The sequence below is a fragment of the Heptranchias perlo genome, chromosome 2 (assembly GCF_035084215.1).
Source record: "Heptranchias perlo isolate sHepPer1 chromosome 2, sHepPer1.hap1, whole genome shotgun sequence".
NCBI classification, from domain to species: Eukaryota; Metazoa; Chordata; class Chondrichthyes; order Hexanchiformes; family Hexanchidae; genus Heptranchias; species Heptranchias perlo.
Window position 1 is genome coordinate 99,075,238 of NC_090326.1, and position 19,956 is coordinate 99,095,193.

The 19,956-nt window shown below is 40.5% G+C and overlaps 1 protein-coding gene across 3 annotated transcripts in view; it reads right to left on the reverse strand.

Annotated features, from left to right (window-relative positions):
• Window positions 1-19,956, reverse strand: part of invs (inversin) — a 351,132-nt gene that overhangs the window by 65,399 nt on the left and 265,777 nt on the right. For all 3 annotated transcript variants that reach the window (XM_068004896.1, XM_068004906.1, XM_068004888.1), the window contains one exon: window positions 9,995-10,736. In XM_068004896.1, the coding sequence (XP_067860997.1) occupies window positions 9,995-10,736 (742 nt within the window). The remainder of the gene's footprint in view (window positions 1-9,994; window positions 10,737-19,956) is intronic.

Genomic DNA, 19,956 nt, shown 5'->3' on the forward strand with positions numbered 1-19,956 from the left:
TTCAAGGCTGCTTGTTTCATCAAATATATATAGTTTGGTTTTATTTGACACTGGAACAGCTTTATATTGGCTTCTCTTTTATCTACAATGTCGTAACTGTGAATAAAAATGTGCAATTCTAAGCACTTTATTCCCTCAAAGTCGTAACCATAAATCCAAAGCACAAGAAGTACTTAATGATAATTAACAAAAGAAAACTGGCAGAAAAGTTCTCCCAAGTTCACAATAACATCTGAAAAGAGAAAAGGCAGTAGCTTTCAAAATCCGAAAGCACTGCCTGTTACACCAGTACTAGCAGCATTGTGCAGATAATCTGATCAGAATGTAAACTGCCCATCGCCTCAACCACAAGTCTCAACTTCTGTCATGTCTCTTAATCTGATAAATATACAAAGTGCACTTGGACTGCATTATAACAATGCCTTCAGTATGTTCTTAACAAAAACATACTTGGCATCACAAAGAAACAATACAAATTCCACCAAATCATTTAAATTGAGAGTCAGATCGGCAACACTTATGCACACTCCCTTCCCCAAGGCCATCACACTTCCTGTAATGCAGTTTGATTTCAGGTTTTTAACATGAGAGATATTACACTGCATATTCTATCTCACAATTCTTCTCTCAAGTAGAACAGACAGGGGATAATAGAATTTACTCTAGCATGATCTAGAGTCTCTGAGCTATTAATGAAGAGCAGCATTTCCTGTTACAGGTCAGCATACTACTGACGCACGAGAGTATTTCGCCGATTTAGTTTGTCCAGATGGATAATGGGTCCCATTTGAAGAACACACGTGGACTTGTACTATTATTGTTGTCATCCGGTATTTTCCATAGTTGGTTGAGTTTGTGTTTGTACCATGTAGGAGCAGTACTGGTGGAAATAAGTGGAAAATTCTGGTGTAAATGTTCCACAAGAAGTTATTTTGAAATGTCTGCAGAAGAGCAAGATAATAATAATGTCAAAAACATTTTAGGTTATGTTTAGACCAGTGTAAACTTGATTCAAAACATAAAGTTTATTTTGATTTTTAAAAAAACATTATCCAGAAAAATTATTTTAAAACATCTTTAGATTTTTGGTTTATTATCCACTTTTACCTCCCCGTCCCACACATCATTATTTTCCTTATCTGCAATTTTCAACTTTAAACTTTGCACTTAAAATGCACAAAGAGCTATTTTAGTTGATGCTTTCATTGTTTTCTAATTCTTGGTTGTAAGAAGCACCAAACAAATGAGCTGGGATTTTGCTTTTAAGGCAATATTTGTAAAGTTGTCCAGGAAAATAAAACACCAATATTTTCCATGGCACAGTATGTCAGCAGTGTATAGGTTTAGTAGGTGACAGTGTCACAGGAAATAGAACCTAGATTATTCTTGCAACTTAAGGTAAATTGGAACGATGTAATTTAGTCATGTGAAATGCTACCTAACAAACCCTTCCCCTATTTCGTAACCACCCCAAACCTGAAGCATCTAAAACTAATAAATACCAATAAGCACAAATATGCCAACACACCCATATCGATGAATGCTTCTTTAAATGCCATGTAGAAAATGTAGAACAACTGCACCAATAGGTAAATCTGATTTTTAAATTTCACTCCCTGGGAACAACTAAATGGAGAGAAATGAAATATCTTTGCAATTTTGTTCATATGAAAAATGTCATTGACTTATGGACAAACATTCTGTATGAAGTGCCTAATCTAAACAATGGTCATAATTCTGCTGCTTTTCGCTCTGTTAACATATGCATAGAACCATAGACCAAACACATTACTCATAGTTTAAATTATGGAGAGAACTGTGCTGTTAATTCTTGAGATTAAAACATGCCTACTGGCAGTACTAGAAGTGTAATTGCAAGTCCCAAAGTAAATCAGGCATTCAGCATTTAAACCAGATAAGGCAATTGTATTCTCATGCTTTTGAACCACATTGAAGTGGCAGAACAATTGGCAGATTTGTAATGAGGTTGTTACTGTATTTAACCACTGATCCTCTGCGAGCTGGGTAACTGACTGCATCCATTTCACTGTTACTAAGTACATTCACAACTATGAGGAGATCCATTACCTTCTTTCCCTTCAATCTGCCATTTCTTTTACATTGAAAAGAACAAATAACCTATTCCAGGTGACATTTTGTTTAGTTTTCAATTCTTTAAATTGAAAAAAGACTATAGTGCTTTGCAGTACATTGGAACTAGAAGGTTCACAATAATATTATGAAAAGAGTATTAAGACAGAATTCTGGAAATCATTCAAAATGTAATTCAATGAAAAGTGAAGACGAAAGCATAAGGACTATTGAATATCACTGCAAACCAGAACAGTACAAAACCTCACTGAGAGATTGGTTTCCATGAACTCTTAGGCCACATGCTCAAATTTCCAACGAATCTCATCACAATACTTTCAGCAAACCGATTCATCAACCAGAAAGGGCTTTACTTTTAATCAATGATGTGATGATTATATTGCAAAACTGTAGGGAGGAGAGTGACCGTAAATGTTTCTGCAGATTAATTCCTTGTCTTCCAAAGAGTACATGAGCGGGATACTTAGTGCTTTGCCAAAGAGTAAATTACTGACAAACTGTACATTGAGTAATTCGTTTGTTGTTTTTGTATCATCGCACTTTCCCTTGGAGAGAATAGTGTGTGAAGTAGTAGAAGGATTCGCAGGCTGATTAACAGTCTGACAGGCCCGTGATGTGAACGCTCCTTTCATGGCCAAACCATCTTTATACCAGCCGGTAGGGTGGTTAGTTCAATACATAGGGAGGGTTTTATCGACTTCCACAACCCATACGATGAAGGGGGCCACCCACACCCACCGGACCTGAGTATACCACTGGATGTCAACCCAGAACTCAGAGCCGGAGCTCTGGACTCTGCTTGCCTGGACTGTTTGGAGTGGGGTTTAAACTCTGCATCTGACTCAGAAGCGAAAATGCTACCACTAAACCGAAGAGTCATTCCTCGTAATTCAGTTATTCAGTCTGGATTTGCTCAGTTTTTTTTGGCAAATATCTAAATCCTGCCATGTAGCTATGTTATATTATACCTGTGTTTAAAAATGTATTAAAAAAATCACTCATGAGAGTCACATGATATCATCTGACATTGCATGAGTTTGTGAAGTCTGACGACAGTAGAGAAAAGATGATGAGCTGGAAATTGCTGAAAAAATAATGGTGTGTGTGTGCACACCATTATTAATGTGCAAATTGGCCAGCAACTTGTGGCGAGGAAGAGATACCCTGTGAACTGCGAATTGCCATAAGTTGCTGGACGATTTGCTACCACCATTAGCTTTGCTAAAACGGCATCTCGCCCTTAACTTGAAAAAATAGGATGAAAGAAGCTGGGTTTGTTCTCCATAGAGCAGAGAAGGTTAAGTGGAGATTTAATAGAGGGGTTCAAAGTTATGAGGAGTTTTGAAAGAGTAAATATGAAAAAAACTGTTTCCACTCTTGGGAGGGTCGGTAACCAGAGGACATAGATTTAAGATAACCGGCAAAAGAACCAGAGGGGAGACGAGGAGAATTTGTTTATAAAGCGAGTTGTTATGATCTGGAATGCACTGCCTGAAAGAGTGGTGGAAGCAAATGCAGTAGTAACTTTCAAAAGGGAATTGGATATATACTTGAAAAGGAAAAATTTGCATGGTTATGGGAAAACAGCAGGAGAGTGGGACTAATTGGATAGCTCTTTCAAAGAGCCGGCACAGGCACAATGACCTTCTGTGCTGTGAGATTCTATGATTCTATAAATCGACATTAGTGAAAAGTAAATTTGCACCATATCAGAAAAAAATGTTGTTACTTAAAGAGTGATAAACGTTTGGAATTATCTACTGAGCAAGGTAATAGAGGCAAAACACTGGGGTTATTCAAAATACAATTAGATACCAAGTTAGGTGGGTCAGTGTAGTAAAGGGGTGAGCTCCAACATGTTGAACAGCCTTTTCTCATTCCTGACCTTTCTTATGTTATTTAGCCTATTCAAAATGATTTTCGCCATTATGCTTACACCACCGAGCCCCTCCTCATTCGTCCCTGGAAATCTAATTCATAGTTTAAGCAAATCACTACGCTTTTCCTGATTAAAGACAGATGCAAAGTAACTGCATAACAACTGTGCTATTTTCTCACGCTCTGATTTCAGCTCCCCATAACTGTGTATATATTTGAAAAACCCTTTGCTGCTACTTGAGATGCTTTCTATTTTCCCACTTATTTTTATAATTCTCCCAATCCTCCTCCACAGATTTTTTTTTATGCCTTCTTGCTTATCTCTACATCCTATTAGCCTCTGTTGCTCTTTTAACTGTTATGACTTTACTAGCAGTACTTGTGAGAAATAAATACCAAATTTAACATCGCCATCACTTATGATAGATTAAATTTGCTCCTACATAGCAAGTTTTTACCTCACTTACTATGTAGGTAGCAAGTGAAAATAGCAGTGAAAGAAAGAGGAAGGAAGGGAAAATCAAGCAGAAAATCATGCAGTAATCCCCAACAACTAACTCAACAACTCTATTAGTAAAGGCCTGGATCACTATGATTGCAGGCTATTGAAAAGAGGGAAGAAGAATAAATTCAAAAATAAACAAAAATTTATAATATGTTAAATTTGCTATGCATGTTGTGCACTCCTTACTTCTGTGACACTCAGTCACTCCTATAGCTACACACATCTTCCACTAGACAATGTTTCATAAGCTTCAGATGTTCATACCTATACCTACAGTAAGACTATTCAGACAGCCTCACAGCTTCAGGACTGCCAACATTCCTAAACTTCCTCCTGGATAATAGTGAGTTTGGAACAGCGACTCACCATTTTCTTCCCCTCTTGCTTCAGTCTTCCCCTTCAGAAAATGATTGATCCAACTTTCCTGAGTGTCATTCTGTCTGGGAGATTGATTCTGAAGGTTGTTCCCGCCATCTTCAATGCTCTTTGGGATCTGTTTCCTACCATCTAGGGCTTCCAGCTGCCTCTCATTGCTTTTTAAAATGTTTTTCCCACCATGATTACTGTTCTTAAGGTTTCTTGACTGTTTTTTTGGAACCTACCAGGTTTGCTCTCTTTTGAAGATCGATTTTGCAGGCCATTCCCGCCACCTCTTCTTTCCCCACTGGACTTGGTTTCCATCCTCTCGGACTTCCTGCTGACTCTAAATGCCTTTTAAAATGCTTTCCTGCCATGATTACCTATTTTTTTTTTAGTTTTCCTGATTTTTTTTGACCAACTTATCAGGTTTTTTTCTCTTTAGAGATCGATTATTCCGGCTATTTGTGTCACTCCTCTCCATCACACAAGATCCAGCCTCCTTAGGGCTTCCTAGTTCCCCTAATTGCCTTTTAAAATGCTTTTCCTGCCATGATCTCCTATTTTTAAACTTTTGTGACTGATTTTGGCAGCCTGCCTGTTTTTTCTCTCTTTAGATCAATTCTGCAGGCTGTTCCTGACACCTCCCTTCACACCTGCACACTTCTACCACAAGATGGAAATTCATAAGTTGCAGGACTCAATATCTATACCTACAACATCATTAATGCATTGGGGGATATTCACTTTGTCCTGACTTATCATGGGAAGATCGATTAGTAATTATTTAAAATATCAACTTGAATAAAAATGACAATAAATCAAGGAAAGCATCTGGCCACTTCAATAAACCACTGAAATAATGCCATGTATTTTAGTTTTAAAAATTCTGGAGTTCATTTCTATTAGCCATCCTTTACAACATATTTACAATTCCAAACATTCACTTTAATTTCATAATTAGAACTCCCATTTTTAAATGGGATCCATGACAACAAGAAGTCAACTTTCATGTTTGGCGACAACATGCCTAAAATGTATTGAGGTGTGAGATCAAAATGTACAAATGTATGTACTGTGATAAAGGGTGAATAATTCAAAGTAAAGAATCTTACAACACCAGGTTATAGTCCAACAATTTTATTTGAAAATCACAAGCTTTCAGAGGCTTTCTCCTTCGTCAGGTGAATGTGGAAATCCTTGAACGTTTCGCATTTATATTCAGAGAACAATACCTGGTGATTACAGATAATCTTTCCAACTGCCCGTTGTCAAGGCAATCAAAGTGTTCAGACAGAGAGGTGTTACCTACAGGACCACCGAATATACAAACGGCCAGAACACAAAACAGAGAGAGAGGGAGAAACATCCGAAAGGAAGAGAAAGACAGAAAATGACCCGTTGTATTAAAATACAATTTTATTTGAAAATCACAAGCTTTCGGAGGCTTTCTCCTTCGTCAGGTGAATGTGGAAATCCTTGAACGGGATACAACGGGTCATTTTCTGTCTTTCTCTTCCTTTCGGATGTTTCTCTCTCTCTCTCTGTTTTGTGTTCTGGCCGTTTGTATATTCAGTGGTCCTGTAGGTAACACCTCTCTGTCTGAACATTTTGATTGCCTTGACAATGGGTAGTTGGAAAGATTATCTGTAATCACCAGGTATTGTTCTCTGAATATAAATGCGAAACGTTCAAGGATTTCCACATTCACCTGACGAAGGAGAAAGCCTCCGAAAGCTTGTGATTTTCAAATAAAATTGTTGGACTATAACCTGGTGTTGTAAGATTCTTTACATTTGTCAACCCCAGTCCATCACCGGCATCTCCACATCATATTTCAAAGTAGAAAGATCTTTGAAAACAATTCAGCGTTTGATCAAAAATTTGCAATTTAGTTATATTTGTGAAAGAATTCTTTTTAAAATGATCAAGTTGTGAAAATAAGGTCACAGATGGTTTTCATTGTGATAATACAATCAAAATCAGAGTAGAGAAAGCCACTTAGTAAGACTAATGAAAAATCTGCGAAAGCATTTTTAAAGTTACTGAGATAATTGAGGATTTCTGAATGCAGCAATGGATGTGACGAAAAATGCTCAGACACACAGCATGCTCATTAACAACTAGCAAATCAACCAAGGATCACATCAAGTTTGCAGAAAATCTTATTAAATATTATTAAATTACTGAGATGATAGATGACAAATCAGCATTCACGACATACAGACAGGACTCAATATAACCATTTGGAAATTACAAAACACTCTGATAAAATTAATTTTTCTGGTGAGCTTACTTTTATTTCTCCCTGCTCCATTTTTAAAACTTTCCCCAGGCCACCTCCTTTTTTGTCAATGTTTCTCTCTAATCAGTTGCTAAGATGTGGAGATACTGGTGATGGACTGGGGTGGACAAATGTAAGGAATCTTACAACACCAGGTTATAGTCCAACCTGGTGTTGTAAGATTCCTTACAGTTGCTAAGGGGTATACAAGCTCAGCCAAACTTGACCGACTCTTAAAATCTTCTCACTGTGGCTGTGACAGTTCCTTTTGCTCTATCCCATACACTGGTTGAGATTGGAAAATAATCATCGTCAGGTCACTTCCTCTATAAATCAACTTCAAATATCTGCCAGAGAAAAAATGCCTTAAAAACAGGATTTGAACTTAGGCAATACCCACAAGGAAATATTAATGACAAAAATCGAAGATTTACAAGCAATCCATTTTCTACCAACTACGGGAGTGAAATTCCCATCTTCACGAATTTTAACTAAAAAGTAGACGCAAGTATAAAGGTGGAATTTACTGTAATTATTAGCAGTTTCCTTGAAAATTTGAGTATCCAGTTCAAGAGTCCAGGGAAACCAATCTCCGCCTATCTGTTTGGGACTCGCTTTTCCTTCTTGACTGCAGCTTGATTTCTTCTCCTGGCTTCTATTCCCCATTTCTTTACCTCACAGCCCAATCACACATACCCGATCGATTTCAGAACTTGGGCACCTTTCACACTTGAATTATTCAAAAAAAAAGCCCTTTTAAAAATGTTTTTCCTTATCTACTTTTTCTGCTCTTGTACAATGCTATTTCTTATACCCCTAAAAATTCACAAATTTTTTGTCCCGCCATTTAAACTTGGCTAGTTGCACCAGATCTTCACCATCTGCTCTGCATGCATGCTTGTCTATTATCATTGCATTAACCTGTGAGATAGACGACTAAATAAAGGAAACATAAAAGAAAACATTGAGCTGCAAATTAAGGCAAGATTTTCTGCTTTTCATGCTCTACTATTTCTAATGAGAGACATGGGGGATAATTTTAATCCCCAAAAATGGGTGAGTTGGGGGCGGGTGGGCAGTAAAAATAGTGGATTTTTGGAGCAGGACCGCATCCTGGCTCCAATGCGCCCACTTCCAGGTTTGATCCAGGCGCGTTTGGATGCGCGCAGGCAACAGACACCTGGAAGTCCCGCCCTCACTTAAAGCCTGCGGGCCGATACTTAAAGGGGCAATGTACCTCATTGCGATAGTTGAGGTACCTAATTTTTTGTGTATTACAAAAGTAAAACAAATTTAACCTTGCCTGTTCGGGTTTCCCCATCACTTCCGATTTAGGTCAGGTGAAAGCAGGCGGGAAGGGCCGGATCCATCAGGCGAGTGCCTTTATTGCATTGCTTGTGGGCCCGGAGGAGAGGAGTGCTTCACCCAGGCCCAACATGCTCACTTGGCGTGTCACAACCCTGCGATCGGCCGATTACCCCCCCCCACCATGCTGGACCCCCCCCCACCCTGATATTGGACCCCCCTCCCCCCCCAATGCTGGACCCCATCTCTCCGATGTTGCAACCTCCCAATCTTATCCAAGGCCCACCCGATATCGTTCACATCCCGCCACCTCCCTCCACCCCTCCGATTTCTTCCATGGCCCACGATCTCTCTCTCCCTCCCTCCCCACCTCCGATTTGCGGCTCCTTTCTCTCCCGACAGGTAGTCAGCCTGTCAATCTGGCTGACTGGCGTGTGGGAAACCGGGAAGTACAAATACTTACCTTCAGTTGAGTTGCGATCGCAGATTGCAACGCACTCATTTGGCTTCCGGGTTTCCCACTCGAATAGCTAAAGATGGGCTGGGTTCTCGGCTCCCAGCTAAAATCATGCCCATGGCATCAGGTTCCATATATACACTGCAGGCACCCAGCTCTACCTCTCCACCACCTCTCTGGACCCTCCACTGCCTCTATGCTGTCACACTGCTTGTCCAACATCCAGTCTTGGATGGGCCACAATTTGCTCCAGTTAAATATTGTGAAGATAGAAGACCGTCACAAATTCCGTACCCTTGCCACCAATTCTATCCCCTTCCCTGGCCAGTCAGGTTCAATCAGACGGTTCGCAACCTCGCCCTCTTATTAGACCCTCAACTAAGCTTCTGGCCCCATATGCGCTCCATCACAAAAAACGCCTACTTCCACCTCTGTAACATCGCTCACCTCTGTCTCAGCTAAAAATCTCATCAATGCCTTTAACATCTCCAGACTTGACTATTCCACTGCTCTCTTGGTCTCCCATCCTCCATGTTCTATAAATTTCAGCTCATCTAAAATCTGCTGCCTGCATCGTATCCCAAACCAAGTCCTGCTTACCCATTACTCCTGCGCTTGCTGATGTACACTGGCTCCCAATGCCTTTAATTTAAAATTCTCATCCTCATGTTTAAATTCCTTCTGGCTTTGCCCCTCCCTATCTCTGTAATGTCCTCCAGCCATACAGTCCCTTCTCCACGAACTCTCCATTCCTTTGACTCTGGCCTCTTGTGCGTCCCCTTTTCCCTTTGCCCCATGATTGGTGCTTATGTCTTCAGCTGTTTAGGCCCCATGGTCATAAATTCCTTCTCTAAACCCATCCAACTCTCCATTTCCCTCTCCTCCTTTAAAACCTCCCTTAAACCAAGCCTTTGGTCACCTCTCCTAGTATTTCCTTCTTTGGTTGTGTGCCCAATTTTGTCTCATTATGCCTCTGTGAAACACCTTGTGACGTTTTTCCATGTTAAAGGCGCTATATGAATGCAAGTTGTTGCTGCTGAGAAAACAGATAGAAGCATTACAACATTGCAGTTTAATATAAACAGTGGGCCCCTACCTTTTCCACGCCCTCTGAATAACTGCAGCTGCCCGATTCTTCTTCCGAAAAAGCTCTTTTCTCAATCTCTCTTTTTCCACTATTTGTACTCGGACTTCCAAAGGAATAAGCAGAATATCAGAACTCCGATGACTCAGGGTAGAGCACGGACGGTTTTCAATGCTAAGAGATTGAGAAATACCAGTTCTGTCTTGAGGTGCATTTTCAATAGTACTTTTCAGTTTTCCATTGGCTGGAATGGTTGATGTAGAACTGGCGCTTTTGGGTTTTGGGGAGGTCGGAGGATGCAAAACAGAAGTGACAACTTCAGAGATCTGGCTGTCAGTTTGCACAGTATGGTCAGCATTATCAATATTGTTTACAACCACTGGTTTGGCACTTCCAGGTCGGCTTGAACCAGCAGGTGAGAATCGGCCGGACTTTAGTCCTGTCCCAGGCTCCTCATATTCTTGGGAGGATTCAGATCTCATTTTGTGATGTCTGCTACAAACTAATGGAGATGCACTCTGCTGATTTACCAGTTTTTTTGTTGTACTGGCTGACCTAAAGCCAGCAGGTTTTGTCTTACTACCATTGAGTCTGTTGATACTTTCATGGACCTTTCTATCACTCTCAGTCTTATCATCTCCTCTTTCTGAAGGAGTGAGCTGTCTGGAAGAGTGTAGTTCACCAGGAACATTTTCTTCATTGAACTGCAGGTGATCACTGACATTATTGCTCCTGGAGTTTTTTCTGATAGGTTCTAAAATGTTGAAAAAAACTTTTAAAAATTATTTTTGTATCACATTTTAATAAAAACTCTAATAAATAATAATAAAACACACATCTTGTTTTGTGACAATTGAAGTTGCACCTACTTACAAGAAAAGCTATGTTCCTAATAGTGTAAGCAAAAATCACTAACAATCACTCAACCATAAGTTCTAAAATTTAGTAATTTCTTTTAACAAATTTGTATTTTTGGTGAATTTCAAGTTCATCAGGGTGAGGGATGTCAGTGCTGGGGAATAGAACACTTTTCTATTTTTAATACATACCATTACCAAGAAACACTTGCAGGTCAAGTATTGAATGGGGCGCATATAGGGTAAAGCTCCTGCTGTCCCAACAATGTACCTTAACCTGAAGAGATCCACCCCCTTTCCATTTCTATATCTCAGAAAGCCATCCTTATGGTCTCTGAGTGAGATTGCAAATTTAGCACTAATTTGTGCTTAATTGTAGACAGTATTGTTTTGTGAAACGTATCCACCAGGAACTGCTTTGAGACTGCCCAGACTCATTTCAAAAAGGACCGTTACAATCCACCGAGAAAGGAGACATTCAATTGTCAGTATGAGCGGGATTGAAAAACAGGTGTTTAACCACGACACCATCCACCTCATTGATTTATTTGTCCACTAAGAAAGTTGCATCAGCAAGGATGTGTGATGCAGTTTAGAAATGTTGTTCATGCACAAATACAAAATCTTAAAAAACACTGAGGTGCAACCTCCTTAAACACAGAAAATACAGTAACACCAGCACTTTATACACGTACAGCATTTAATTCAAATTCAGTACAGTGAAACCTGTAAATTAAGGACACCTAAGGGACTTACATCAGGTATCCTTTATTTGCAGCTGTCCCTACGTTCAAAATGGTCATTGTATGTACAGTAAATTATTTGGGACAGTCAACGAGTGTCCCTTTTTTGCAGGTGTCCCTTTTTTGGAGGTGAGCCTTTGTACAGGTTTAACTGTATTTTTCAAAAGGCCCCTTCTATTGCCAAAATCTCTTTCCTTTTAGTGAGACTCATGCAAATGCATGAGCTTTAACCCATGATTTTTATAGAATTAAAGATCAGTGTGTGTACATAGATGTAAAGTGTAAATGGCTGCATCGACAAAAATAGCTAAATTACTATCCCAATCAAGATAAGCAATTATCCATTGTGTTTATCTGATAACATGTAAATTAAGTTGTGCTTGCAGGAGGAAATGTATCTTAAGTCCCAGTAGAAGATTGTATTTAACTGTTATAGAAAGTTGCTTGTAAATCTAATATAGCTAATACTGTTTATTGTATGTATTGTATTGTGTGCATGGATGGAATCTATCCTGTTTTGTAGAATGACCCAATTGTACTATTCATAGTATTTATTTATACTAGTGGCTTTCCTATGGCATTGCACATAAAGTGAAAAGAAATTGGTAAAATTACATCAAATTTGATATTATAAAAAACATGTATATATTTATTTCTAATGTGTATGTGTTTGTGTAGTTTTTTATATGTAATGTAGATTTCTCAGTGTTGCTCATGGGAGGTTGAAGGATGTGATTGGTAAAGATAGGAGGTTATAATGAAGAATGCATTACTGTGTTGGTACCTTGTAGGTGTTGGGAAAAAAAGGAATGTTGGTTAAAAACAAAGCAAAGAATGTAAAATAGATTAAATGGTAGACAGAAATTATATAGAAATTGAAACGAATATAATTGAAAAACTGCAGGAAATTGTATAATGGAAGATTTTATATAACTAGTGAAACTCCCTTGGCTTTGACCATAAAAATTAATTTTGTCTTCATTTTCGAACAGCAAAATGGAGTAAGTGGAAATTCTGCACAACATCTGAATTGAATTATTGCAGATAAGTTCCTTCTTCTGAGGCAAACCATGCATGCAAGGGACCATCCATGACCTTATTGTGGATGGCTACATTGACATCCAGGCTTTGCCTGAAACTTGGCTCGTGGGTGGTGACACCTTGCCCCTTAATGAAGCCTCCCCAACTGGCTATATTTTCAACCACCTGCTCCACCCAAATCACTGCAGTGGCAGTGTGGCCCTCATCACTAAATCACACCTTGGTCTCCCCACTATCCCTTTGATACTTTCTCCTCCTTCAGGCACCTCACCTTGTTCCAACCCTCTTACCTCTCCTTCAAAATCCTCGTTGTTCTTCCCCCCTCCCCCCAGATCCCACCCCCAGTTTCTCATCGAGATGTCTTCCTCCTCTTCTTCATAGACTCTGCACTGAGCATTCCTCATCCTCGGTGATTTCAGTTTTCATCTCTGCTCCCTTGCCCTCTCTCCTCTGAATTCTTTGACCTCCTGTTCTCTTTAAACCTCTCTCTTCATATAAATTATCTTACCCATACTCACGACCACTCCTTTGACCTTGGCATCTCCCATGGCGTCTCTATTGCTTATGGTGAGTAACTGTACAGGAGATTCACTATATCTCCACATTTTTTCCCAAATCTACCCTCTCAATAGGCGCCATTCGAAAATCACACATTCCTATTGGTTACTTTGGTTGTCCGACTCCCTCATAGTAGTAATCTAATTTCAATTTTTTTAACCGTTCATCTTCTAATCCTTCACCAAAGTCAATCTTGCTTTTTTCTTTGATAAGTTCTTCGAATTAAGTTTTCAAGGTAAAAGGAGATGTTTCCTTCCATCTGACTGATTGAAAACTACTGTCAAGCTATTCAATATACTGAGAAATCTATTTCTGTTAGGGATTCCACCATAAGCCAGTGTGAGAGACTAGGGTCCTGAATTACAACAGGCCACAAGCCCATCATTTAAAACAACAACAACTTACATTCATAAAGTGCCTTTAATATAGAAGAATGTTCCAAGGCACTTCACAGAGGTGTAAGTAGACAAACGTGGATACCAAGCCAAAGAAGGAGATGTTAGGAAGGGTGACCAAAAGCTCAGTCAAAGAGGTGGATTTTAAGGAAAGTCTTAAAGGAGGAGAGAGAGCTGAAGATGTTTAGGTAGGGAATTTCAGATTGTGGGGCCCAGATGCAGAGCTGGATTAAGAATTCTTGGGGCCCTGGGAACCAAGTACGTTCAGGTCCCCTCTGCACCACCCGCCCCCGATTCATTAAAACACAAATATGTAGTAAAATATATTTTTTTTATTCATTCTTGGGATGTGGGCGTCGCTGGCGAGGCCGGCATTTATTGCCCATCCCTAATTGCCCTTGAGAAGGTGGTGGTGAGCCACCTTTTTGAACCTCTGCAGTCCGTGTGTTGAAGGTACTCCCACAATTCTGTTAGGTACAGAGTTCCAGGATTTTGACCCAGCTACAATGAAGGCATGGCATGAAGAAATAGACATGTAGAATGTTTACACTCTGCACTAATAAAGCAAACTATATCACAATATACTATGCTTAAATGAAAATGGCAGGGGCAGTTGTAAGTAGTTTTTTTGGGTTATGGTGAGTTTTACCAGGGGGCCCATATTTGGCCGAAGCCCATGCGTTAATCTGCTCCTGCCTAGATGGGTGAGGACAGAGTCGGCAATGGTGGGGCAAAGGAAGGAAAGCTGCACAGAAGGTCAGAGTCAGAGGAATGGAGAGTTCTGGTTGGGGGAGTTCAGGTGCAGATCAGTCATGATCTAACTGAAAGGCAGAACAAGCTCAAGAGGCTGAATGGCCTACTCCTGTTTCTATGTTCCTATGCTGGTGCACTCTAGTGCTGACCCTGTGGGATCAGGGGGAGGTCACCTAATGTTTTTCCATTGGTGGGCGCCTGCATCATCAGCTACCCACCTTGTCCCAGAGGCTGTAAAGACCCCCCCCCCGCCCCACCCCATCCACAGAAAATGCTCACAATTGCCTCCAGTGGCTCCCTTTTTTGGCGGCTGCAAGATTGACTTTGGCAGAGACCAGGGATAAAGGCAGCTGCCCATCCTCTCAGTTGGAAAGTGAGAAAGGGCATGAGGGACGCAACTGCAGTATACTTATTCTATTATACTCTTTTTAAAAAAATGTATTAGAGAGTACATGCAGATAATCATGTGTTTTATAGATTTATATCAACACTCCAAATTTATGGTTATTGGGTGATTTATTAGACCATGCAGTACCACCAGATTATTTTTATTTTATACACTTCTCTTGGCTGACAGCTAGAAGAAAACTTCTATTGACAAGAAAATCCTGATATACCACCTACATAGAACTATAAATGTCCACCGTGTGAGCTAGATTACTGGGAGAGCCTCACAACCATTTACTTCAGTTTAATTTATAAGGTTTGGCTTTCTTTTCCCTCTAGTAACCTAGGAGACTCTTTACTGACTTTTAATTATATAATGAGGTATGTAGCCAAGCCAGCACTGGAGGCATTTCCTCTCCCCTTTCCTTATTTTGTAGCTAGATTTTTTGAGATCTTCCCTAAAGGAAAAAGAGGTCATGTCCCTCACTTATAGCCTTCTTGATGTTGGCTATACTTCACCTCCTACACTGGCACAGTACTTGATCTGCATACATAGGTCCTGAGCTGAGTCCTGTGTCTAGTCGGTTGAATAGATTGGAACTTGATCATTTTAAGTTATTTTATTTACTAAAGGGGCTTTCTACTCTGGCTTATTTATTTCTATGACATCCTCACACAGGCTTGTTAACAGAATGTCTTGTTAGCAGTCAGCTTTTGAGAGGCTACTTAAAAGCGATTTCAGCTTCTCTTACGTTTCTATGTTTATCTACCTTCTGGAACTGAATTACAGCTTCAGTTTGCATTGCACCTCACAAATGATCCTGCTCAAACTACACTTGACAAGAGAACCAAACTCAATGAAATGAGAGTGAAAGAGTTTCACTACTACAAATAAAATTATGCTTAGGACACAGGAGAAACAAAGACAGATTTAATAAGCTGAGCAAAGAAAAATACAAATGCAAGGGACACTGGATTTACAAATACAGTCTACTACACCTGTTAATTCAAAATCACATCATTCAAATTATTGGATAATTAAAATTTTAGTTCAAAAAGTGACTTAAAATTATTGGTAGGCTTTATACTTTTCCATACAAAACTCAACCTTGTTGCATATAGTTTTAGTCTACTCCTGTTAATTTGAAGCTCTTTAGTTCAAATTATTGGATAATTCAAATTTTTTGACTGTTAGGACCTTTGTTATTTACTATTTTAATTCATTTCTTAGATGTAGGTGTTGGGGGATGACACCAAGATATGTATGAGTGTTAGGACTGTAGAGGATGCTAAACTACTGCAAGCAGATCGCGATCTGTTGAGTGAATGGGCCCGAGTTTGGCAAATGATGTTTAATTTAGAATAGTGTAGTATTATGCATTTGGGCAGGTCTAATGCTAAATATACATACACCATACAGGGAACAAAATTGAAGCCAGTGGTGAAAGAGAGCGATCTGGGTATTACAGTGCCTCATTCTAATTGTTCATGGCCAATGCTGCACTAAAGCAAATAAGGTTGTATTCACAGACCAATTCACGACAAAACAAAGCATACCATTTTGTCCTTGTAGAAGACCTTGTCTAAGTCTCATTTTGAATACAGTGTCCAGTTTTCATTTCCTCACAAGGTGAGGGATATTGAGACTTTAACATAGAAAACGCGCCAAGGCACTCATCTCAGAATGCAAATGGTATTCTAAATAAATTGTGAAACCCAAACCAAAGCAAGTGGTAATCAACAGTAAATCAATAAATCAATTGCTTGCAATGTGTGCTAATTATCAGATTAAAACAGCATTAGCAAATGCATCATCACTGAACTCTACTGCTTTGGTTTTGGAATCACAATATAGTTCGAAGGAACAAAATGCCCCCTTTTAAAAAATTTCTTCTCAGGGAACACCGGCAAAGTCATATTTATTGCCTATCCCTAGTTGACCTGAGAAGTTGGTAGTGGGCCTTCTCCTTGAACTGTTGCAGTCCTTCTGCTGATGGTGCTTTCACGATGGTGGACAGTAGGGAATTTCAGGATATTGACCCAGCAACGATGAAGGTGCTGTGATACATGTCCAAGTTAGGATGGTGTGTGACTTGGTGGAGAACTTGGAAGTGATGGTGTTCCCATGACAATACTGCTTTTGTCCTTCATGGTGGTAGAGATCACAGGGCTGGGAGGTGCTGTCTAAGGTAGCTTAGCGAGTTGTTGCAGTGCAGCCTGTAGATAACATACTATAACCTCAATGTGCCAGTGATGGAGAGAAGGGGACTGCTCTGTCCCGGATGGTGTTGAGCTTCTTGATGTTGTTGTAGCTGTACCTATTTAGTTGAGTGGTGAGTATTCCACCACACTCCTACCTTGAGCCTCGTAAATGGAATCAGGAGTTACGCCACACGACAGAGAATACCCAGCCTGTGCTCTATTCTTGCAACCACAGCGCTGATATCGCTGGTCGAGTTAACCTAGTTAATGGTGACACGCAGGATGTTGATGGTGGAGGACTTATATCTAGGTCTGGTTTAGGTGGGGCTGTCCGTATCCGCTTAGAATGGACCCCTATCTACTCCATACAGATTTAAATGTGCCAAATTGCAAGCGATGTTACTCTATGCTAATATCACTTGCATATAATGACCAGTTTACATATAATAACCTATGAGCCCTATGACATTGTAAACAGGTTATTCATATGTAAGTAACATTAGCATAGAGTAACATCGTTTGCAATTTGGCATATTTAATTACTATAAATTTGATATATTTAAATCTGGACCCAGGGATGACTTTGCTTTCTCTTGTTTGTGAATTTTTAGCTTTAGAGAACACAAATAATATAAGCACAGGTAACTTATTCCATAATCCAAGAAATCCCAAATCCTCATCCAGAGCTGGGAAACAACTCTTCAGATCAAACATCAGCAAAAGTAGACAAATGGGTTGTGTGAGCATCAGAGCACTCGGACCAGGAGCCGTACCATATTCTCCATCATCAGCTCATTGCCAGAATCCAATTTTCACACACGCAGTAGGACGATCGCTCTACAGTTAGGTGTAGATTTCAGAATCTGCTCAATCCATGGCCATTAAGTGATGTTTAGACTGACAACGGCAGAAAGATCTTTTTGTCAAGGGTAGAGAACAAAAATGGGGAGGAAATGAATCTTGACAAGAGTGGAACTCTCCATTTTTACATAGCCATCATTAGCTACTATTCAATCTTGGCACCAATCCAAACACAGTGGCACAGAATCCTGCTACAATGTTATCTTTCTTTATTCTGTAATTTACTCTTGTATTGTAGAGGAAATCACATTATAGAATAAACCCAGCAATGAACAAACCATTACATACCACAAATCTTTAGTATGTAGACATTTATTATATATGGCGTCCACTATAATTTACTTTTCTTTCACTGTACTTTCCCCATGCATACAGCCTCTAAACTGAATCCACTTGCACATGAGCCACTGTGCATAGAGGATCACAACACTACACTTAGATTGGACCAGGTAGATTTTCCAGGTGAGTGATAGCGCCTGGGCAAAATGAGTAAAATGCACTTCACCTGGAACCAGGTGATTTTTTTTTACTCGTTCATGGGATGTGGGCATCGCTGGCGAGGCCAGCATTTATTGCCCATCCCTAATTGCCCTTGAGAAGGTGGTGGTGAGCCGCCTTCTTGAACCGTTGCAGTCCGTGTGGTGAAGGTTCTCCCACAGTGCTGTTAGGAAGGGAATTCCAGATTTTGACCCAGTGATGATGAAGGAATGGCGATATATTTCCAAGTCGGGATGGTGTGTGACTTGGAGGGGAACGTGCAGGTGGTGTTGTTCCCATGTACCTGCTGCCCTTGTCCTTCTAGGTGGTAGAGGTCACGGGTTTGGAAGGTGCTGTCGAAGAAGCCTTGGCGAGTTGCTGCAGTGCATCCTGTGGATGGTACACACTGCAGCCACGGTGCGCCGGTGGTGAAGGGAGTGAATGTTTAGGGTGGTGGATGGGGTGCCAATCAAGCAGGCTACTTTGTCCTGGATAGTGTCAAGCTTCTTGAGTGTTGTTGGAACTGCACTCATCCAGGCAAGTGGAGAGTATTCCATCACACTCCTGACTTGTGCCTTGTAGATGTGGAAAGGCTTTGGGGAGTCAGGAGGTGAGTCACTCGCCGCAGAATACCCAGCCTCTGACCTGCTCTTGTAGCCACAGTATTTATATGGCTGGTCCAGTTAAGTTTCTGGTCAATGGTGACCCCCAGGATGTTGATGGTGGGGGATTTGGTGATGGTAATGCCGTTGAATGTCAAGGGGAGGTGGTTAGGCTCTCTCTTGTTGGAGATGATCATTGCCTGGCACTTGTCTGGCGCGAATGTTACTTGCCACTTATGAGCCCAAGCCTGGATGTTGTCCAGGTCTTGCTGCATGCGGGCATGGACTGCTTCATTATCTGAGGGGTTGTGAATGGAATTGAACACTGTGCAATCATCAGCAAACATCCCCATTTCTGACCTTATGATGGAGGGAAGGTCATTGATGAAGCAGCTGAAGATGGTTGTGCCTAGGACACTGCCCTGAGGAACTCCTGCAGCAATGTCCTGGGGCTGAGCTGATTGGCCTCCAACAACTACGACCATCTTCCTTTGTGCTAGGTATGACTCCAGCCACTGGAGAGCTTTCCCCGATTCCCATTTACTTCAATTTTACTAGGGCTCCTTGGTGCCACACTCGGTCAAATGCTGCCTTGATGTCAAGGGCAGTCACTCTCACCTCACCTCTGGAATTCAGCTCTTTTGTCCATGTTTGGACCAAGGCTGTAATGAGATCTGGAGCCGAGTGGTCCTGGCGGAACCCAAACTGAGCATCAGTGAGCAAGTTATTGTTGAGTAAGTGCCGCTTGTTAGCACTGTCGACGACACCTTCCATAGTGCCAAAATTTCCTGTTCACCTTCATGTGCACAGAGAGGGAAACTGCAGTCTTGCAAATTGGGCTGTCCAATTGGCTGCGGCCAGCAGATTTGCAAGAAATTAGAGGACAGTGTCATGTCCTAAAGGGCTGCTATGAGACTGCTCCTTGAGTGCATTGTTGCAGCTTTGGAGTACATTTTGTTTTTGCATGTCTGTGGTGAGTTTTTATGATTGTACCAGCTGAAATATTTTTATCTGTTGCCAAGATGATATCAGATTGGACTCTTGCAATCAGGCTCGTTCCTTCAATGAAAAGAGCTTTTAGTTGCTTCTGTAAAAGAT